The 23,881-nt window shown below is 40.2% G+C and overlaps 1 protein-coding gene and 2 long non-coding RNA genes across 4 annotated transcripts in view; 1 reads left to right on the top strand and 2 right to left on the bottom strand.

Annotated features, from left to right (window-relative positions):
• Positions 1-2,381: 2,381 nt before the first annotated feature.
• The window catches only part of RETREG1 (reticulophagy regulator 1), a 42,993-nt gene continuing 21,493 nt past the window's right edge, over positions 2,382-23,881 (bottom strand). For both annotated transcript variants that reach the window (XM_083624724.1, XM_083624723.1), the window contains exons 4-9: positions 10,384-10,510; positions 9,140-9,224; positions 8,397-8,534; positions 7,924-7,988; positions 6,422-6,548; positions 2,382-5,447 (exon numbers count right to left, since the gene is read on the bottom strand). In XM_083624724.1, the coding sequence (XP_083480850.1) occupies positions 4,963-5,447; positions 6,422-6,548; positions 7,924-7,988; positions 8,397-8,534; positions 9,140-9,224; positions 10,384-10,510 (1,027 nt within the window). In that variant the 3' untranslated portion in view covers positions 2,382-4,962. The remainder of the gene's footprint in view (positions 5,448-6,421; positions 6,549-7,923; positions 7,989-8,396; positions 8,535-9,139; positions 9,225-10,383; positions 10,511-23,881) is intronic.
• On the top strand, positions 6,547-11,843 carry LOC310767615. The gene is made up of 2 exons (XR_014550965.1): positions 6,547-7,453; positions 7,717-11,843. It is a non-coding gene; the product is annotated as an uncharacterized lncRNA (long non-coding RNA).
• Positions 12,349-22,070, bottom strand: LOC310767618. Its single transcript, XR_014550968.1, has 3 exons — positions 21,690-22,070; positions 16,476-20,530; positions 12,349-16,132 (listed from the first exon to the last, which is right to left on the bottom strand). It is a non-coding gene; the product is annotated as an uncharacterized lncRNA (long non-coding RNA).

Here is a 23,881-nt window from a genome sequence, read left to right as displayed (position 1 = left end):
CCAATCTGTGCTTTTATCTTAATGCAGACCCTACAAAGCTAAAGAATTTAAGCCCATTTCAAAGCAACTCCCACTGATTTCAATGGAATTAACATTCAAGTATGCATCTTCAAAAGGCAGTTTCACAACATCCGAAGTATTTTTAGTAGTTCAGTGTTTTATCCATTCTGCTTTGAGGGTCTAAGGGGTAGTTCTCACATTGAAATTTTAAATACTGAAAACACCCCTGGGTCTGAACTGGAAATTGTAATATAATATCAGTTTGCAAGAGAGAAGTTACCGTAGTGAAGATCATACAGAGGTCCTCATAATTATGTGCTTACCAGGAGCAGACAAATGGGAAAATAATTTCTTCTCTCTCAAGGGTAACAGGAAATGAGGCCTGATGAAGTACCAGTGTAAGTGGTAGCTTTTTGTTTATTGCTAAATGCAGAACAGAACAAAAAGTGTAAGGGAAATCCTTGCAGGCCAGAGGTACCAACAATTCATTGTACAGTGGTACCTCGGGTTACAAACACTTCGGATTAAAGACTCCAATAACCCAGAAGTAGTACCTCGGGTTAAGAACTTTACTTCAGGATGAGAACAGAAATTGCATGGTGGCAGCAGGAGGCCCCATTGGCTAAAGTGGTACCTCAGGTTAAGAACAGTTTCAGGTTAAGAACAGACCTCCGGAACGAATTAAGTCCATAACCAGAGGTACGACTGTATTAGATCCAACTTCCCTTCTTTAAACAAAAGGAACCACGAACAATTTCTTATATGGTAATACAGTTGTGTCTGCATTTGTAAATAACTAGGATGTTTGTGGAACACGTCAGATTTTTTAAAAAATGTTTTTCCGCAGGTTAAGTAGTCGAGAGCTGATTTCTTGGCCTATGATAAAAAGTCTTCTGTTTCCACTGCCAAACCTTTCAGGGGGGAATTTGCAACAGTTAGGCACCATTTTTGAGTGAATTGGATAACGTCAGATTTTTGCTGAAATTAGGGATTTTTTCAGAAAAATGTTTTTCCTCTGGTTAAGTAGTCGAGGGCTGATTTCTTGGCCTATGATAAAAACTCTTCTGTTTCCACCGCCAAACCTGTCAGGGGAGAATTTGCAACCATTTGGCACCATTTTTGAGTGAATTGGATAACGTCAGATTTTTGCTGAAATTCTGACCCTGCAAGGTTAGGGATTTTTTCAGAAAAATGTTTTCCGCAGGTTAAGTAGTTGAGGGCTGACTTCTTGGCCTATGATAAAAGCTCTTCTGTTTCTACTGCCAAACCTTTCAGGGGAGAATTTGCAACCGTTTATAACCATTTTTGAGTGAATTGGATAACATCAGATTTTTGGTGAAATTCCGACCTTTTGGGTTAGGGATTTTCTTGCAAAAAATGTGGGTTAAGAAACTGAGGGATGATTTTTTTTGTCTATGATAAAATATTCTGTTTGTCCTGCCAAACCTTGCAGGGGAGAATTTGCTACAGTTTGGCACAATTTTTTAATGAATTGGACAACATAAGATTTTTGGTTAAATTGTGACCTCAATGGGTTTGGGATTTTTTTGAAAAAATATTTTTTCGCATTTTAAGTCACTGAGGGCTGATTTTTTTGGTACATGGTAAAATATTCTGTTTGCACCGCCGAGCCTTGCAAGGGAGAATTTGCTAGAGTTTGGCACCATTTTTGAATGAATTGGATAACGTCAGATTTTTCATGAAATTGTGACCCCGTGGGTTAGGGATCCCATCAGTGTTTTATGGATCATTCTGCAATTTGTAAAGCATAGTGATGGTTTTTACTTAGAATGTCCTGGAGCACATTTAAGGAAATGTAAGGCTTCTTCTGATACCATTTGTATTGTTTTGGAGTACAGAAAGCGAATATGAGGACTACACTAGCAGGATTGGAAATCTGTGTTAGCCCATATCCATGATAGACCTCTAGAAATCAAATGTTTACTCATGCCTTTGATGAACTGATACTTAAAAGTTGGGTGCTGGCTCCTAAGAATTTGAAATATTTTTTCTCACCATCAAGGATGACCTTAGAGAAGTTATTACATTACTAAGTGGGAATCAATTCCTATGTCAACAAAGGCAGCCAAAATCCAAGCAGCAGCATACAAGACATTTTCCATGCTGCAGGGGGCCTCAAACTGCAGCTTTTGCCACATTGTAAACTTGTTTTTGAAATGTGAGTTTGTAATTTAGTTTGGGCTTTGTTAAACAAGAGTCTGCAGTTCAAAGGCGGCAGGGGAGAACAAATCTTCCAGCCTCTGTTCAGAATTTTCAAAAGAGAATGCAAAGACCCCTAGGTAGTTAATCACAACATCTCTTTTCTGTGTAAGATGCTGAAGGTGGAAGAAGTAAGAAATCAGTGCAGCTACACAAACAAATGTTTTCAGGACTGGGGCTTTATTTTATAATATTACGATCGTACTTTTTTGTCTCGATACCAGAAAAACTGGTTTACAGGAAGTCTCAAGCAGGTCCACCAGCTGCTTTTAATGATGAACGTTGGAACTTCAGTCCTTTTAAGAGTACCACCACAGTATTGGATATTTGGAAATCCCTGAAACATTTCTTCTAAAAACAACAATAAAGTGCACACAGTTACATTTTACAACACAGCTGGTATGAGTCAGGAAGATGCTCTGCCAGTCTTCTTACAAGTCTTCTTCAAACCCCTCCCTGCTCTCTCCCTAAGCAGCCTCAACTATTTAACTGCGCAATCTGGTGCATGCTTACTCAGAAGTAAATCTCACTGAATTCAGTAGGGCTTTTTCCCAAGTAAATGTGTTTAGGATTGAAGGGGCGTATCTATAGAATGGATAAAGTTTGATTAACTGCACTTCCACCATGAAAAAGGAACCCAAGGGGAAGAGGTCACTGTGAGCTTCTGCTGAGCATATCTCTATTTATGGGTACAGCATTCTCTTGGGTGGAAGTGCTTTCCTCTATTCCTTTATTTGTTCATAGACAACTTCTTAATAAAATAAAATAAAATAAGAGCACTGCCCAATGGTATCAAAGCCAGAGCTACATAAAAACCTGAGATAGTGAGTACACTATTTGTGGGGCATCTTTGATAGGAAACAACTGTCAGAATCTTGCATTAGGCAATTGCTTTGTTGCAATCCTAAACCCACTAAGGAGCAAACCTGCTTGAAAGTCAGTGGGACTTGGGAGTAAATATTATTAATGTTTATGTCTCCCATCTTTTGCATGGCCTAAATTCACTTTCATCCACGTGACTCTAGGCTGAAGAATGAAGGCACCCACTTAACCAACAGAAAACTTGGCAGACACACAATTCTGCTTGTGTCCGTGATATATAAAACCACAGGCATTAGCAGAATCAGTACTAAGCAAGTATCCATTTGAGTCTGTAGTACCTTCCAAATCCCTGCATTTTGCATAACCATTTCACCATGCCCCCATCTGATGGGAGGTGAAATCATCATCAAGCCAAGCATGGAGATAGTTGACCAAGCTGCTTTGGAATGAGAGGTGACATTAGGGTAGTTTGGTCTTGTCTGTCTGGGGTCTCCTTAAACACCTTGCGTAGGAAGAGAAGGAAACTGAGCTCCTAACATATCCTTCCCAAGTTAACATTTTGGGCAGTGATACTACGCACATTGCCTATTGAAAATGGATGCTATGGTCGGAAAAGAGCACCACCCTATAAACTGGGGCTGTACTTTTTAGAGGCTCACAACATAACCATGTCTGTCCGTTAGAATGCCAGTAAAAATCTGTAACAGTTTGAGATTAATCAAAACAGCCGATATGGTCCCTCAATCTGCTGGCTTTTTATAACATACTATTAGAACTAGCAGTATTTCTTTTTTTAAAACTTTGGTTTACCTTGATAAGGCACTGCCTGCTACTGTCAACTTTAAAGGTAAACCACAAAGCTGAGAAGACAAGTTACATTTTAAGATGATCCAGAGTCAGCCACACAATATGCAAGTTGTTAAAATTAGGAGTGTTTCATGGCAACAGCCTCTACTTATATGCTAGGAATAGAATAGTCTACATTTCTTTTGCAAGCAGTAGTTCTTGAGGAACTGAATATAGCAGTCAATTTCTTTCATTTTAGATGCAATGTAATACTTAGGTCCTAAGAGCATAGAATTGATGAACTGGAGACTGTCTATTCAGTTTTTGAATATCTCCCTGGTTTCCTTGCCCCAAACCCAAATTCAACCCCACACTGCATATACATATACTACACGTAGATGGCTTATATACTGCCTCAAATGTATTGTTCTTTCCTTTTGCTATGAAGCTAGTAAAAGAGTACATGAAGCATGAAATTATGCCATTCTGTTAGGCTAATGGCCTACAAGAATGGAAGTATAAATGCATCACACTGTCCTGTGTGAAAAGAATCTCCAGGAATTCATATAGGTAACACAAATGATGGCAATCAGTTACAATGATGATGTCTGGAGTCATAAATCAGAGATATTTGCAAAAGGGTTCAGAGTCTCTGAGCCTATCAGACATTTGTTTACTCTTGGAGGTTTAGATATTCTGCTACATAGGAGGTAACTAGGACATGATGGCTTCTTGATTCCTGTTGATATCTTCTCTCCCTGAAGCATTGCTCCTAAACGCTTGAAAAGTAAGAGTAAACAGGCTGGAGGTGAAAAGGATTTGGTTACAGCCACAAGGGAGCTACATTTGGCAATTTATATATATATATCTATATCTATTTCTTTAAAACCTTGCCTCTTAAATTCATTTGATACAAAATAATGAGATACGTTTTTCATTTCTATGGGATCACTATCAGAAACAAAACTACCAGCATCAACTGATCTGCAACAAGTTAGTACACTTTGCATGGAGGACATAACAGCACATCTAAAATAATAGATAAAGCTTACAGCTCATCATTTTCCTTTTTTTTTTCTTTTGCATTTCACATGGTCTATATTTTATTTTCTCTATACTATTAAGCAGCTCCAGTTAATGGCCCCCAAGCAGGTTTGAGAGGAAGCCTAAAGACTTCTTTTCTTGTGGTTCTGCCTCTTGGCCTTTGGTAAGCCCCAGTTCGCTTTCTATCTGCTCAAGCTCTGACTGGTCAAGCAGTTCAAAATCGTCGCCTTCCTCTGTGTCTGTCTCTTCGCTTAAGTTTGGGTCGCCTTGCACAGACTGCAACTGGTCTCTGACAGCTGCGGACACCACCGACGTAACAACATCTCCGGCAACTGCTCTTACTAAGCTGAAAGCCGGGTCGCTGATCAATGGCAAGGAAAGGCCTGCTGCAGAGTGCCCCTCCTTATCCAGCCTGGTACGGCAAGCTGATGTGGTAGAGAGATGGTCCTTTTTTCTCTCTTGACGGACAGGGATGCCAATGCTTGAATCGTCGTCGTCATTTGTTCCTGCACCGTTTTCCACGGATGGAAATTCTGCGAGATCTTTTGCGAAAGCTTCCTCGTGGCGATCAAAATCTATTGAACAATCGACAGGAGAAGCCATTATCAACAGCTTGCTTCTGTGATATGATACAACACAAATATCTCTTGAATAAATAAATGTCATGCCCACTTCCAGGAATACTCAAAAACAAAAACAAATGTCGGCATGTAAATCAACTTGGAAGGACTCCATAAAAGGCCAAAATGATTAAAGGTGTAAGACATGATGCCTACTGGGTACATCAACAGTTCCTCCCCAAAACAGACAAAAAGAAAAGGAAGAAAGAAGACCGAGAGAACAAATCTAGAGAGGTAAATATTAAAGTTATAGATAAAGGGTAAATTTTAAGAATGGTAATCAACTAAATTTTACTCAGAGCAAACGTATTTAATGAACAGGACTAAGTTAGGGCCACTAGGTTTACTCTGAGTAAAATTTGTTGAATGTTACCCAAGATTTGGAAAGGCTGAAGGTCACTGGTTTAATAAAGCATGCAGCTGATCTGTTATAAGTTCATTTGATTGCATTCAGTTTCTTTTTATCATAATCATAAACATAATAATTTTTTTTTATACCCTACCTATCTGATTGGTTTGCGCCATCTAGGTTACTAACCAGGTCTGCCCTTAGCTTCTTCAGTGACTCAAATCATCTGATACCCTCAGACCATTTACATTCATGTGCATGCCTTATTCATTCATACAACACACTGAGAAGTGATCACTGATGATACAATTACCAACATTTGCAAAGCAAATGTTAGTGAACAAATATTTTAGTTAGAATAGGAAAATGTCATCTGTGAGTTGGGGATGGTGGTGTCTAGTTTTCTACCATTATAGTTTTAACACAAAAGTATCTACTTAAGATACCTTTTTGTGCATAAATCATTAAATGTAGATTACCAGGTAAACTAAAAATAGACTTGAGAGGGACAGAATTAAATAAAAGTGCTTTCATATGCAACCCCCCCCCCCCCACAAATTTGGAAGCAAGATGCACATACCATCAGATGTGTCTGTTTGTGGAGTGTTGCCCTCAGAAAGATTGAAAGTCCCATTGTCAGTCCAAGATACTTCCGATATATCAGTATCTGATACAGACATCTCTCTGGCCACGACTGTAGGGCTAACCTGTATTTTGAAAAAAAGAAAACTGTCAAGCATGGCACTCTTAAATTCTAGGCTAAACTGAATACCTACACATTTAAAACTTACACCATGTGAATTCAATCAAGTTAACTCACTTGAATCCACTGATTTAATTGAAATAGCTGGATTCAAGTTAGTTATGTCCACTGATTTCTATGAGTCTACTCTAGGTATAACTTAGATAGCATCTCAAGAAACTCTTGCTTTATATACTTGTGGAATGTAAAGTTCTAACTACAAGATACAAGGAGAAAAAAACTGCAACTATGCAGCAACAGTATTTCATTGTTGCTTCATTGTATAGTAATGTATTTTAACAATACACTGTTAAATGCACAATACAAGGGATTGTGAGATGCTCCAGAAGGCTGTCTCCATACTGATTGAATGGACACAGAAATGGCAATACTGTTCAATGCAAGTGTAAAGTAATGCACACTGCGGCAAACTTTCCTCCCCTATCTTTATATATACACATTAGATGGAATGCATAAACAAGTGAGGGCTGTGTGCTGTAGGGAGAGGTGGAATGGGCTTGTGGGATCCTGATCCCCCGTCACATATACACTTTGAAAATCGGCACAGGACTGTTAATGCCAATATCTGCATCCTCCAGGTGCTGAAGAAGTAGACACATAAGTTTGTATTGTGATGAAATCTTTTTGTGTTGCAAAGGGTCCATAATACAAAGGCAGCTGTACAAATCAGAGCCCTGTTTCTAATTGCTTGATGAGTTGTGACTTTCATTTCCACGGACTGAAATTGATTGTGGTGGTACCTGTTGCGTTCACAAGACAAACCTCTCATGCCAAAAAGCAGGTTCAGAGAAAGAATGCCTCCTACATTACTCTAGGCTGCAGTCCTGTGAGCCCTCACTCCTGAGTACCGTATTTTTTTGCTTTATAAGACTCACTTTTTCACTCCTAAAAAGTAAGGGGAAATGTGTATGCGTCTTATGGAGTGAATGCAGGCTGCGCAGCTATCCCAGAAGCCAGAACAGCAAGAGGGATTGCTGCTTTCACTGCGCAGCGATCCCTCTTGCTGTTCTGGCTTCTGAGATTCAGAATATTTTTTTTTCTTGTTTTCCTCCTCCAAAAACTAGGTGCGCCTTGTGGTCTGGTGCGTCTTATAGAGCGAAAAATACGGTAAGTTCTACTGATCAGAGTCTGACATGCCTCTGAATAAACAGGCTCAGGCTGTAGAAACTTCTTAAAATTCCAGCACACCTGGAATTTGCAGCAAACAAGTAGAAAGGAGTGGACAACGCTTGAGAAATGTTTCTCTTTCTGGACAATGAAAACACAACAGTCAATATGCTTATTTGTAGTCTAGAGAACTCAATATAGAACCAACCTACCTTAGGACACAAGGCTGATACATCTAGTTCACTGTTGTCATCTGCCAACTTTGTTCTTATAATTTCTGGAAAAGATTACAGACAATTAGCTTTCCGTTACCTACTTTGTTTGTCAAACATTCCTAGGTTTTGTGGTTGTAGCTAACAAAGAAATCAAGAGATTTATGTGCATAAATTCTACATATGTAAAATTTATTTATATAGCATTTATTTATTATATATTTCTACACAAAGTTTTACATGCACACTGCTTTACAATGCATACATAGTAAAAATATTCACTTTCCCAAGATACACAACATTGTTTGGTTTTGAAACTTTACTCTTATCATTCATGGGAAGCCTAAGATTCTTTGGTATTTGCTTGTATTTGTGGATAAACTGGCAACCACAAAAATAACACATCCCTTCTTCTTTCCTCAAGAAAGCTGACATTTACAGGGAGAAAAATCTATTCAAAGCTGCCTGCTTACCAGCTCTCTCTCTCAATTTTTGGTTGATATAGTCCCAAACGCCAAAGTCCAGTTTCAGCAAAAGTGGCTTAATGTTGCTATATACTTTCTGCCCAAATTCATTGCATTTGAAGAGTGGACACAAGAAGGCACATAGTACTGCAACAGAAGTAGGAAATATAAATAAGTAAGTTCTACAATTTTTTACAACAGGTTTGCAGAAAAGTAAACTTTTGAGCTATGCCATTTTTTGAATACTCTTTACAAATCCTTCTTGAAGCATATAAAATGGTCTGTTTCCAAGGAACATGCAAGTTAGAAATATCTATTGCTAAATAAAGCACTCTGTGTGTGTTTAGTGGAATCCACAGCATCTAAGAATATATTGTGTGGGGAGTTAGTGTAGCATAGTGGCGAAGTCTCAATTAGTTCAATGCAACTTACACCTAATGTAAAAGTTTATGATACTGCAGCATGATCTCTTTAAGGAAATAAATATTGATTTACTGCTTGATTTATTCAGGGAATCCAGATTTTGGCCCTTAAGAACTTCAGCTTTGTCAATATCACATTTTCCTAACATTTAAGCCACAATTATTTTGCTGCCAGGAAAAATGCGATTTTGTCTTCTTTTCAAGCATCTTAATTGCAATGGTGAATTCTGTGCAGAATGTGGTTTGCCTGTTGCTATGGGAATCTGCCACCCCCCCCCCCCGAGAAAGTAAAGTAACTATTGCATCTCTTAAGAATTGGAAGAAACTTACATAGAAGGTAAGAGAGTACAACTCCAGGAATGTAACTTCCTAAGATTGTGAAGAATGTGCACACACTGCAGACCAGGAGGCAAAACTGTTTAAGAGAAAGCATCAAGTAATGATTAGCGATATCACTGTCACATTCAGTATCTAAACTAAAACATGGCTTTTAACATGTTCTTACCAACAGCAAAAAGTGTACAGCTACCTTCCATCACCATCATTTTAGTAAACAAATCAGAAGAGTGATGAAAATGCTTGTTAGCCATAGGGGATTATCTTTTGTGTCTTTGTTACTCACTTTCTTTTACACCACAACAGATACATTGTGTGAGTGAGGAGCTCAGAGAAAAGCTTCTTCTGCAGCTCAGTTGCATCCCCACCCAATCATTCTGGTGGCTGAGCCCCCACTTCAACTCCAAAGGAAATACAAAGTTGTGGGGAGGGCAACAGGAAGTAATACGACTTTGGGTGGCCAGTCTGAACACTGCCCTCTGTTTCTTCAGATACCCCATGGTGGTGTGAGAGATGTGCACATGCACAACACACAACTGGAGTGTGTGCGTGCTTTCTGGGAAGTGAGGAGCTGTTTTAACCTGCTGCTAGTTTTAGCCCAATTTATTCCAAAGCTGGTAATTTAAGCAAGAGGTGTTTCCGCATACAGGCAACCCTTTTTACTAACGGATATTCTCCTAGTCATCGTGCAGAAGTCAGCTCACTACTGCTGGCATCCACAACAATGGCTAAAAGAGGAGTGGGGAGAGTAATTCAATTTATTGTACACATTCATACCTGTAAGATTTCATTAATCCCAAAACTGATTGGCAGCTCATAATGAGACCTGGTCCAACATATTTTGCGATCTTAAGTGGTTGTCTTGCATAATTCAAGCGGTGCAACACCAGGAAAAGCACTTGCAATGTTGGAAAAGGATGCTGGACAGAACAGTGAGACAGTGTGCTGTTGACTACAATCCAAAGTTATACTACAGCATCTTTTCCACTATCTAAAGGGATCCTGGAACTTTTTTCTTGGGCTAAATAGTGCTTCATCACAATAGACACCCATATACATAGCTTTATGCTTTATGCTGTTGAGTATGTTAGCATTGCCTTCCCTCAAGATCAATGGGACCACTAAGTACACATATATATGGTTCTGCTGTTAACATCCTTGTTTATACATTGATTATTGACACAAAGTACCAGGAAGTTTATTCATTGGAACAAGATAAATTGCAAGCCTCGTTTTACCTTGCCTGGGTTCTGTTCTTTGAAGTGAGACATTTCTTGGAGAAAGACAAAGAAACTCATCATTGCTTCTTCCATGCACTGGTTCAGCCTGATCCTGTATTCAGACTTGGAATCAATGACTTCCCAGCTGAAAAATTAAAACAAACATTAAAAACTCACCAACAAATAAAACAAACAGGGACTTTGCTCTCAAATAATTTCACCTTTTTGTTACTCAGCAAAACTAATCCTCAGTTATAGCCATAATATGATGGTTAGGCCCCTCCTGGAGATCAACTTGCTGCCCCGAGTGCTGGATCCGACTACTCTCATAGGTCCACCTGCAACTACACATTTGCGCACAAAAATGTAGCATATATACAGAAGAAATGCATGTTTCCATCTGCATGCCAGGAAATGGAATCAGCTCCCTGATATACATACAGACAGCAACAAATACACATTTGCCACCCCCTAGCTTGTAAAATGGCACTCAAACACCAGCCTTGTTTAAAGACAGCGAATGCAACTGCCACATCTTAAATTGTACTTGACATTTCTGCACAAGAGCTTTTCCTGCTCTCAAAGGTTTTTTTTTTAATCCCTCAACCACTTCTGTCAACGCTGGGCAGGACAAGAACTTTGCCACTCAGATTTACAGCTTCTATTCTTATATATGTTGCAGAAAGGCCTGAAAGCTCAGTGGCAACAAGAGGCAACAGGTGAACAAAATATATGGCCAAAACTGTGTGGACGGTACTGAGCTCTTTAATTGCAACTGGGTATATCAAGGTATCAAAGCATCTCTTCCTGCCTATTTTCTTTTTAAACAAATAATAGTATTCCTTATTGCAAAAGCAGTCTAACCTGTCCAACCCAATCCAGTAGAAAACCGCCTTAAGGAGGCACAAGGCATTTGGAAATACCCACACACTTTCTCGCCCGTTTCCGTGATTTCTGCAATTTGGCAAGCACTAACAGTGAGGTGCGTCTGTCTCTTGTTAAAACATACGTCTTTGCTCAGCTGTTTCCCTGACGGTTGATGCCAATTTTTAACGATTCTGGTAGTGCACTGATGGCTTTAGGAATGTTTCATTTCTTAACATAACAAAATGATAAAACATCTACTTGGTTTTGTTTTGCTTTGATTATTCACTGGATTTTGGGGGGGGGGGGGTTAAGTGATTTCTATGTTGCTTTTATTTTTTTAAATTTTTTTGAAAGTGGCTTACAACAATAAAATGTATTTGACTGGATGTATAAAATTTGGATTTATAAAATAATTGGTTTATCACCAGATCAAAAATCAAAGCCCTAAGAAAACCAAATCCCTGTGCCCCTCTCCTGCCTCACCTGCAGACCTTGAGATACATAGGTAAGGATTATCACCCACTTTAAAATGAAATATTATTAAGCTGATCTCTTTCTCCTCCTGCTGTTGCAGCAAGCAAGCAAGCAAGCAAGCAAACAAAGAAACAAACTGTGTGCAACATTTTGTTATTTAAAGCTTATTCAGATGCTGAGTAATGCATGCATATCTGGGCAGTAGAGCCGCACCTGTCCAACCTGTCCCCACCCCTGGGCCTACCTGGTATTTGTGCCACATAATTGGTGCCTATGCATGTTAAGCCTCCTAGAGCATTAGCTTTATCCCTCAAAATTGGAGAAGCAAAGACTCTGTTACCAGGCTTACATGTACTGAAAACTGAAGTCAGGACAGGACACAAAAATTTTAATCAGGTGACAGCAAAAACTGCATTTTTTTAGCAGGGGCAATTAGGATAAGATCTATTTGATTATTGATGTAAACCTCTAAAATGTATTTTGCATAGCTAAGTTTTTACCTTTTTCTTCAGTACATATAATAAAATGATTTTAGAATATTGTATTATTTTACTGTTGTTAGCCGCTCTGAGCCCGGCTTCGGCTGGGGAGGGCGGGATATAAATAAAATTTTATTTATTATTATTATTGTTATTATTATTATTATTATTATTATTATTATTTTATTTTATTTTTTATTTTATTTTATTGCTGTGGCTAGCGGTTGATGCAAATAAAGATTCTTCTGATCTGATCTGACCTTACCTAAAAGTTTCTTTTTTCTTAAACAGGCACTTGAATCTCATAAATAGGTGCTGAATTCTCCTTCCATCTGCAAATGACTCTTCATAGGGTCCCTGCAACCTTCAGGAACAGCTTTTTGTAGGGTACATGGGGTGAGGTGGGAACAGGATCCCAGGAAGGCCTCAGTACACAATGTGGACTTTTAAAGCCCTAAATGACCTTGTCCCAGGAGCATCTCCACCCCCATCATTCAGCCCAGATACTGAGGTCCAGCTGCGAGGGCCTTCTGGCAGTTCGCTCACCATGAGAAGTGAGGTTATAGGGAACGAGGCAGAGGGCCTTCTCGGTAGTGGCACCCGCCCTGTGGAATGCCCTCCAATCAGATGTCAAGGAAATAAACAATGATCTGACTTTTAGAAGACATCTGAAGGCAGCCCTGTTTAGGGAAGTTTTTAATGTTTGATGTTTCATCATGTTTTTAATATTCTGCTGGGAGCTGCCCAGACTGGCTGGGGAAACCCAGCCAGATAGGCAGGGTATAAATAATAAATTTATTATTATTATTATTCGTGAGGGACCTCCTCCTGCTGCCTCACAGCATGCTGCCTGAGCCCACTTTCCCCTTCTTGTGAAGAGGCCTTTAGTAAATTTCCATCACATTCTTACTTGCCTGTCCCAGGATAAATCCTGCCCAGCTTAGGAGGCTATGCATGCCCATACAGACAGAAATATTTAGCAAGTGAAGTGAAATAAGAATGTTTGACTTGAAGTTTTGGCTTTCTTCTGGTGAAAGCTGCTTAAACACAGAGGGACACACACTCAGGATGTCACCTAGCAGTTGTGACAAGTGTTGCAGTCCATTCCTAGCGTGGGCCAGAAGATTCAGTTCTATCAGGTTCGCTGAAAATGACTAATGGTCTCATGCTGCCAGTTTGTAACCAGACATCTGCTCCAGGCAAAATAAACCACTGAGGTTTTCTTAGAAAGGTCAGTAACATCTCATATTACTGATTTAAACTCACACACACACCCCGCCGCCACCCAAAGCTGTGCTGGAATTTTGTAGTCACATGAGTTGGTTAGTGTCTGCATGGATGCTCTAGTTTTGCTCCAAGTTAGGATGAAGTAACTATGACGTGGCAAATAAGGGATTATAAAAGCACAAACAAAATGCTAGCAATTACACAGCTTCCGGTATTCCCAACACCTCTAATCGCTTGAAAACAGAGATGAATATTCACCACCCAATTCAGCTTCTCATTTTGATCTGTTCCATACAGTGACAAACTGATTCCCCACCCCCACTCTGCTCCTTTATTCCCAAAGGCTTTATTTGCTAACAATTTTTATTTTAAAATTGGAAAGGCTGTTCTTGATCATGACTTGTTTTTTAAACCCCCGCTGAATACAGAAATGCAAGCATCTATGATGCATCTTTTGGGCTGAATTTGTAGGAGTTTTTAGTCAAGTGGCAGCTTGACACAGAAGGTTAATAAGCACCCCCCCCCTATTTCTACAGATTCTGTTAGGGATAAACATAACACATATGATGACATAAACACATAACTCTAGAATTTGTCAGTTGCTTTTCTAGCATCTTTATGAAAAAGATAGAAAAGCAAACTATTAAAGCAGAACGAGACTCTTATTATTTTTTGTAGAACTCCAAAAAGCTTAATGAATATCTGTTATCACAAAGAACCACAAAGAATAGGCTATTTTTCTATAAAACGAGCTCACCATGAGCTACTCCCTCCTTCTCTTAGAATGGCAATGGTACCCATCTGAGAGCTGATTGTGATCTCCGGCTTTAAAAAGCCCTGCAAAGAACTACCAAAATTTCTAAAACCTTATCACCATTGATTGCACCACCAGTATGCACAGCACTTTATCAATATGTGTTCATCAATACGCAAAGTAAGCAGCTCGTCCCTATCCCAAAAGGCTTGCAATCCAATTAGGATAGGACTAGGAGGCTGAGTCAGACTTTGTAGAAGCATTACATTTTGAAGAGGGATTTGAAGGGATACAGAAAGGTGATTCTACTACTCTTGTAGAAACGAAGCTTAGGTAAACAATCACTGACTGCAAAACAGTTCATGAAAAAGTAAGTATATTAAAAATGTTCTGAATAACCAAAGCCTGAGAGATACCTCCCTCAAAGCAATGACCAAAGTCAACTGATGGCCCCAACATCACAGGACCAACCATCTCCTTTTCAATCCCTTGAAAGGAGACTTCTTCAGCTAATAAATAGCAAATCCTTTCCCTCTTCCATATCTGCCTTTGCAACTGTATCAGACTGGCTACATATTAAAAAAAAATACTGGAAGGAACTCAACTTAGTGTTAAGGAGAACTCTTCATCAGGGCAAGCACTGTTGGTTGGCTGAAGAAACTACCTCCTTTCTCCTTCCCCTGTGTGCTGTTCTTGGGGGTTTTCATGACTCCCCAGAGCCAATTTGAGGGGGCATATGGGGGGAGGAGAAGGCCTTTTGCTTGGGTTTCTGCTAGAGGGACCTATTAATCGAATCCTTTCCATTTTAACTATAAGTGAAGAGTACAAATACATACTAGAAAGCTATCCATGCAGCTTCCTCAAGAGAAAACATAAAAACATATAGTTCACTTGGAAGGGAGATTGAAGGTGGACTTATAAAGTCTCTGAAAGAGAAATATTTAACTGGTAAATAGGCAATGACAAAAGAAAGATAAACTAGATACTGGGTCACTGAAAACAGGAAGGAACCAACTTACTCCATATTTGAAGGGGAACACCCTGAACTGGGCCCAGAGGTAAACTGGTAGTCAATGCAGCAGTTTTATAACAGGGGCTATATGTGTTCTAAAGGCAACTCCAGCCAGTAATTTTGCCACTGCATTTTGGGGCAGTTGGAACTTCCAAGTCATCTTCAAGGGCAGCCCCATGTAGAGTGCATTGCAATAATCCACTGTGGAAATTAGAGAGCATGGAGTATGTTAGTTACATCATCCCTGCCGCAGCTAGCAAACCAGCCATAGCTGGAAATAGGAACTCCAACTATTGAGGCCACCTGAGCCTCAAGGGACAACGTGGGATCCAGGAGTATCTTAGCTTACACTTCCAGGAGAGTGCTAATCCGTCCAGAACAAACTGTCTTCCCACCTCCTGGACTTGAGAACGTGGAACACATAACACCTCTGTCTTTAAGGATTTTGCTTCAATTTTTGTCCCATATCCAGCCCATCACTGCCTCCAAATCTAGCACCTCAGACACCTTTCCTGATTCAGATGGAAATGAGAGATAGAACTAGGTAACGTCTGACATTTGTCAATCAATTTGTTCCAGAAATTGAACCAGACCTGTGTGCTTATTAAACACGTTCTTATCCATTTGCCTATAAAGTGAGAGTGTGGGTACTTTTAATCCCAAACAGAGCACGTGGGGAGGGTTTAACAAAACCCCCATCTTAACAATAAAATGAATGCTGTGCATGGTTAGGTATCTGCAATGACAGCACTGAAGTACAGTCTGTTAGGGAGAAAGATCACTAAAAACCTCAGGGATTTCTGTGCTTATAGTGGTATACTAGCAGGTTTTTCAGATTTTGGGGCATGCTGCTACGCAATGTTATCATTATTCAGCTAGCATTCCAGCAAGGTAAAAAGGTAAAGATCTCAAGAGCTCAGTGATTTAGACCACAGTGCCCCTGCACCCCCCATTCTAGTAAAGGTAAAGGTAAAGGGACCCCTGACCATTAGGTCCAGTCGTGACCGACTCTGGGGTTGCGGTGCTCATCTCGCTTTATTGGCTGAGGGAGCCGGCGTACAGCTTCCGGGTCATGTGGCCAGCATGACTAAGCCACTTCTGGTGAACCAGAGCAGCGCACGGAAACACCATTTACCTTCCCACTGGAGTGGTACCTATTTATCTACTTGCACGTCTATGTGCTTTCGAATTGCTAGGTTGGCAGGAGCAGGGACCAAGCAATGGGAGCCGCTGACCTTCTGATCGGTAAGCCCTAGGCTCTGTGGTTTAACCCACAGCGCCACCCATGTCCCTCTACGCCCCATTCTAGTACAAGCTACTAAAAACCTGCTCACTGTATCTCAAAATATCCTGACTTTTATCAAAGTTCTGTAAAGCGGCAACTAGCTGTCAGTTTGGAAACTCAGTTCAGAGGAGAGATATGGCAGAGAGAGAGGATGGCACTGAGTCAAAGTACAGCCCATGATAGCATTCATTAGCTGAAAACAACATTTGATTACAATAACAAAGTTCACTATACCTCAGGGAGACATGCAGTTCCTCTTCTAATTTCCTATACTTTTATAAGATGAGAATTCTAGAATACTGGGCATTAAATAAATAAAAAACAACGAAGAACTATCTCTGTGTGCATGCTCATAATGTAGGCATTTACTGGCTGCTGGAACATGAAAGGGGTGTGACTACAGTCAAAAAACTTTTCTCAGCTCAGGCTCAGCTCTCCAAAAGTGTGAAAAGGGCAACCCAACAAAAGCAACAAGTGACTAAAGGTGTAGACCATCAGCTACAAATTATTTCTTAAAAATGTCAGATCAAACAGGAACTATACTATTGTAAATGCAGAAAGATCCCTATCTAAGAAAGAATGACAAACTTATTCCAAGAGAAAATACCCCACCATCACTCTATTCCAATGCCAAGCACAGCAGCAGCAGCAGCACCACAGTAACTGCAAATTTAAAAAAGAAACGATGGGAGCCATTTTGTATAGGAAAAATGATGCTTAATTTGTGCAATAATTTTCCTACACAGCAAATAGGTGTAGGAAAGAAACATTAACAGAGCACACCTTTGGAGCAGAAAAAGTTTGCAGTGTGTTTGTCAGACCACTTGAAATCAATGTACCTAATAGGGTCGGAACATTGATTTGTGTCACTCTTCCAATTTTCTACTTCAGCTCCATGTACTTTCTCCCTTTAAAACAGGGGTCAGCAAACTGTTTCAGCAGGGGGCCGGCCCACTGTCCCTCAGACCCTGTGGAGGGCCAGACTATATTTTGAAAAAAATAATGAACGAATTCCTATGCTCCACAAATAACCCAGAGATGCATTTTAAATAAAAGCACACATTCTACTCATGTAGAAACATGCTTATTCAAGGACCGTCCGTGGGCCAAATTTAGAAGGTGACTGGGCCGGATCCGGTCCCTGGGCCTTAGTTTGCCTACCCATGCTTTACAAGGTAATCACCCTCAGCACCTCATGACAAAGGCAGCAGTGAGAATTTGGGTGGGTGATCTCAGAAGATTTGTGGGTATCAGGAGAAGATCTCCAAAATGGCCTTGTGACTATAGGATTCATGTTAGCAACCCCATGTAATAATAATAATAATGATAATGATAATGATAATGATAATGATAATAATTTTATTATTCATACCCCACCCATTATTTATTCCCCACCATTCTGGGCAGCTCCCAACAGAATATTAAAAACACAATAAAACATCAAACATTAAAAACTTCCCTTTACCACCAGTAATTACTTTCCTACAGAAGCCTTTTATAGGGACATAAATATACAAAGTAGTGGACGACTGGAAAAACCAACATCTGAGTCAATTCTAGCTCTATTGCCTCGCAAGCAAAATGAGACTTATGTAAGACACACAAACACCTGCATGAAGAATGGTTTGATCCACACAGAAATATACCATGTACAGCATTGTGACAATGTGCTGATTAAGACAACAATGACTCATAAACTATTAAATGCAAGGACTTTGAAACTTGTCCCTATATAATATTTGTGCTCTTTTTTATTTACTCTCAGAGCTAGAATCCCCAGAGGAAGACACAATGGGGAGGCACCACCATGACCTGTCAGATGGGCTCTCCATCTCCTCTTTCTCTCTGGCAACAAGGGAGGCTTTTCCGGCAGGTGAAAAAGCAAGAGAGAGAGAGAGAGAGAGAGAGAGAGAGAGAGAGAGAGAAGGGAACCATTGCATTTCTGACGAAAAGCTGCAATGAGGCGAGCAATTATGGGGAAGGGGAAATATTGTGACAATTTGGTGGATTCAGAAGCTGAGAAAAGAAGAGTACTTTATTGTCTTGGGGAGGGAAACTGGGGCACTGAGATGGAAACGGAAACTCTGGAGGAGGTAAATGGAGGCAGGGAGAAGTTGTGGTCCTGAGAGATAACTGAGGCAGGGAGAAGATGGGAGATGTCACCATCCTGGAGAGGGAAATAATTGGGGAGGGGGGAATTGAGGCAGGAAGATGGGGTTGGCAAGCAGAGCAAGCAGGACCATATTAAATATATTAAACATGGTACATATAATTCATGGATGGTTAACATTTGTTGGACTCAAGGGACACATTAATCCTTTGCCAAGCTTCAATGCCATATGCCAGTAGTGGGTGTGACCAAAAATGGCATGGCTATCCTACACTCTCTCTCTCTGTCACACATGGTAAGTACACAGTACTCCCTCGTAACTGATCCACATAGATCAGCTGAGTTGGGGGGGGTTATTACCCACTCCCCATGATTAACAATTGACTGATCCAATGAGTAGCACGGAGGTGGACTGAGTATAGGGGTTTAAATCCAACCCAGAGATGGAAAGAAGATAAAGTCCCTACCAGAGAAGAATGGCAGAAGAAGTTAATGGACTCTGCTGAAATGGCTAAAAAGACCGGAAGAGTCAGAAATCAGGAAGGCCAAAATTTTAATAAGGAATGGGGAAAATTTATTGTAAATCATTGTAAACAGTTAAAATCGTTAGCAGGATTAGAAGATCACTTGTAGTTTAAGGTTGAATTCTGGACATAATGGAAGAGGCAAAGGATTTGGAGTATAATAAAAGATATGAGAGGAAATGATTAATATAGGACCCACAAAGGGGAGGATGGAAGTCCAGGAGATTCCTAGGAATCTTGTTTTTATGATATATGTTTGATATATCTCTGTAAAATTTAAATTTGAAAAACCAAATAAAAAAATTTGTAAAAACAACAACAACTTAGAGTCATGTCTTTTAATTTTTTTTGCCACTGACAAAACTGATGAGGACTTGGCAGAGCATAACAATTTGCTGAGAGGGTTGTATCAGGCCCTGGGCTGTGGGTTAGCAACACCTGTTTTCGTTGGATATGTTTAAGTTCCTATATACAGCCCAGTCAAATTTAGCCAAAGACTATAAAGATAAATCACTTCACCCACATATTATTATTCTGATTAATTACCCACCCTTCACCCTAAGGTCCCTGGGTGGATCACAAGAATTTAAAACACAATGTTAAAAGCAGTTTAAAACAAATTACAATTCCAAGATTGTATCACATTCGAGGACTGGGGAACAAAAGAAGTTTTTTTGTTTTGTTTTTTAACTAAACCTTGGGAATACAAATGCTGTAAATGGCCTGTATTAGAGACATTCCTACTACTATGATTCTAGTGACAGACTCCACTGACCACAGTTTGAACCTGTGTAGGTAAAAACCTGGGTCATGGTGGAAACAAGGAGGTAGAACTGTGCGTCATCACCATGTTGAAACTTAACTCCAAACCTCTGCACAATCTCACCCCATAGCCTCACATATACAGTAAGTCACTACCCTCTGTGGTACGTGACACTATCCACAGAAGCCAATAAAAAACCCACACTACCTGGTAATCTGTTCACCGAGTCAGATTGATACCTATTCTTTTCCTCACATTGAACAAGTTTGCCAAGACTGAATTTTGAATTACAAGTGACAGGAACAACTAGAGAATTTCCAGGGGTTTATCTGTCCAAAACATTAACACAGTTAAAATGACAAAAAATAAAAATGTCCGGCTTATTTGCTACGCCTCACAAAACTTTATGTGTTTATAAGATTAGTATTCCTCTTTTCACACACACATATACAATCTGAGCCCAGGGTGCCTTCCAAAGGTCTAAATGAGCAAAATATCTCAAGAATAAGGCATTATGCTGCTTCACAGGCACCATCAACATATGCTAACCTGCTTTATATGCTTTCCTATGTTTAAATAATTGTCTCTGATCACAGCTTCCAAAAGAACCATTTCTAGTCTTACCTATTTGCTTCACAATAATGCTTTAAGATCTAAAATGTCAAGTTCTCTAAAAAAAGAAAAGAATAAAAAGTTGCACTGTATGCCATTTGCTTATTGACATGACTGTTTCCAAATGAATCTTCTATTAAGAATTATGATTTTTTTGGAATGAGATTAATTCTGACAGCACCCATAGTTTCCATGAAGGATATATTCTGTCTCTCTTTTCAGTTTAGGGGATCAATGGTTCAAAGGTATTTTTAAAATTATTCAGAGCAATATTTTTGTCCTATGATTGTACTGGGTTCTACGTTTGATCATCCATTTTGCTTCTTCAGTTTTATTTAGCTCTATTCTTTTGGTTTTGATTTCACTGATCTAATAGGATGGGTACTCAGATATATTACCTTTTCTAGTCTCAGATTTTCTGTAAATATATATGGGTGTTTATGTGAGGGGGACAGAAATTGGGCTCTTGAGAATTATACTGATTCAGAAGAAAATGTGATAGAATCAACAATACGTTTTATATCATGGGTGGGAAACATTTGCCCTTCCAAAAGTTATTGGACTACAACTCCCATCATCCACTGAAAAATACTGACTGGGGTTGCTGGGAGTTGTGTTTGGAGGGTGACAGGTTCCCCACCTTTGTTTTACACCCTTACAGCAGGCTAACCTGCGGCCTTCCAGATGTTGCTGGATTACAGTTCTGTCTGTCCCAGCCAGCATGACCAATGGTCAGGGATAATGGGGAGCTGAAGGCCAACAACATCTGGAGGGACACAGCTCATCCACCCCTGCCTTAAATTTTTTTGTTACGGCCTGATATAGACTTAAGCTCTGACCTGAAGGAAGTATTCCACAGGCATTTCTCACAGGAACACTGTGCCCTTTCTAGTAGTAATACATTACATATCTGTCAATAACAGACTACACTGGAGTTATTTGTGTCTCTGACATTTCAAGTCTCTTCTGTTGGCAGCTTCACGGGAGGGCAAGCATGGGCAGTGACTTTTTAGAAGTTACAGAATGAAATGTTGTTATTATCATAAGCTCAAAAACATGGCTGTTTGCACTATTACTGCCATGCAAGAAACTTTATACACATTTCCACAGGTGTGAATTTATTTATAGGAGAGCTACGGCAAAAAATCAGTGGGTATTCCTATGCTAAGAATCAAGGAAGCCAAACAACAAAATTCCAGAAAAGAAAACTACAGTACCTTTCGCTCGGTCCAAGGTCTTCACTTTCCGACATTCCTTTTTGTCTCTTTTAAGCGTAAATCCAATGCTCAAGGAAAGTTTGTCAGTCTTCCTTTGAGCTTGAAGAAATCCAGTCTATGAGTCTCCTTTTGTGGCTCCTGTTAAGTCCCTCTGGTACAGGGTATATTTACACACATCCTAAGTGCCTGCTTGTCTTGAATGAAGTTCACAGTGTACTATTTTGATTGGCTAATTCCACGAATAAACAGGTCACACCTTATTCCAAATACTGTGACAGGCTCCTAGGCGGCAAGCACTGTCCAGAAGCCAACACTTTTATGGTCATGTGAGCAGTAACCACTACCCAGTTATTAACCTTTATCTGCCCGACTAGTTTGGAGCCTTGCCTTCTCCTCTTTTGCTTGCTATGCCAGCCTCGTGGAAAAAATAATGACAACTTACATTTATCATTTTACACTTTCATCTTACCTTTACCAACCCAAGCTCAGTTTTTGGCTAATATTTTTCTGGCCACCTCTACCAGTCACACTGCTAGCATACAGCCTCCCTGCTCCCATACTAGCCTCTTATGATCCAGTGACATCATAAGGAGGTGACATCATGGGAGGTTCTACATTTTTTCCAAGTAAATGTGGCTTCCTTCTCGGAACAGCAGCAGCAGCACATGAACATTTTACTTGGCATGTTCTCAAATGAGGAAAGCCATTTCCTAACATGGTCCCTTCTTTCCATGTGACAGGCAGAGTAGCTCAAGATTTGTGTTTAGCAGCAGATGGTCAGCACGCAAGAGATAGCCAACAAAAGCAAAACACAAGAAAGCAGTATAACATTTGAGTATCATCCTCGTAAACAATTGGATGCTTGACAGGCTTGAAAAATTCACCAACTGCTCCAAATTATGTCAGCAGGGACAAGATAAGAGCAGCCTTCTCACATCACAGCCCCATATTAATGAACTTTTGGCAGCCGTTAGTATTGACTCCTAGCAGCGCTTCCATGACCAATAGATAGTGACAATTACTACTATGAGATGCATGGGATAGCAGCAGGCACAGTCAATGTGGGGCAGGGAATGCCATGTTCCCTGCCATCTCAAGTGGGTTCTCACTCTGAATTTTCAGCTGCATTAACATTTCTATATTGTTTTCCAAGTGAGAGCCATTTTCACTTCATTGGATAAAACGGGAATGAGGTTGTGCAGAGACATGCAAGTTATCCGATTAAAGCATAAAACATACCAAATCGCTGGAAAAAGTGGTTTGCTATTTGCACACACCTACGCTTGACAACCCGCTCCCACCTCAAAAAGGAACCCGTTGAAGTAAACTGAAAAGTGTGCTTTTGAAACCTCTATAGCAATTGAATATTGAGTGTTCTAGCTTCTGTTCACTAAAAGAAGCAGCAACGTGGTAGGCAGTCAGGCCACGCTCCCCTATTTCATTCTCAGAGCTACAATTCTCAGAAGAGAACCTGTGAAGAGGTACTGACTGTTAAACCACTTTGACAATTTAACTCTGCAAGTGGAATAGGGGCCTCCTAACAACTCCCAGGACTAGGCATAGGCAAACTGTGGCCCTCCAGATGTTTGGGACTACAATTCCCACCATCCATAGCTAACAGGACCAGTGGTCAGCAATGATGGGAATTGTAGTCCCAAACATCTGGAGGGCCACAGTTTGCCTATGCCTGCTTAGGACCCTTAACAAACCATAGCTCTCAGAATTCTTTGGGGGAAGCTATGGACTGCAAGAAGATCAAACCTATCCATTCTTAAGGAAATCAGCCCTGAGTGCTCACTGGAAGGACAGATCCTGAAGCTGAGGCTCCAATACTTTGGCCACCTCATGAGAAGACTCCCTGGAAAAGACCTTGATGTTGGGAAAGATTGAGGGCACAAGGAGAAGGGGACGACAGAGGACGAGATGGTTGGCCAGTGTTCTCGAAAGTACTAACATGAGTTTGACCAAACTGTGGGAGGCAGTGGAAGACAGGAGTGCCTGGCATGCTCTGGCCCATGGGGTCACGAAGAGTCGGACATGACTGAACGACTAAACAACAACATGGCTGTTTAAAGTGGTATCATAGTGCTTTAAATGTGTCATGTGAATATGGCATCAGCTGGTATCTGCATGTGAGAAAGTGCAGTTCTGGTTACTGCTAGCAGCACACCACGAACAACAGGTAATTTTAC

The sequence above is a fragment of the Podarcis filfolensis genome (assembly GCF_964270895.1).
Source record: "Podarcis filfolensis genome assembly, chromosome: 7".
In the NCBI taxonomy this organism is placed as follows: domain Eukaryota; kingdom Metazoa; phylum Chordata; class Lepidosauria; order Squamata; family Lacertidae; genus Podarcis; species Podarcis filfolensis.
Note: the sequence above shows the minus strand (reverse complement) of the source record. Positions and strands in the feature narration are given on the sequence as shown.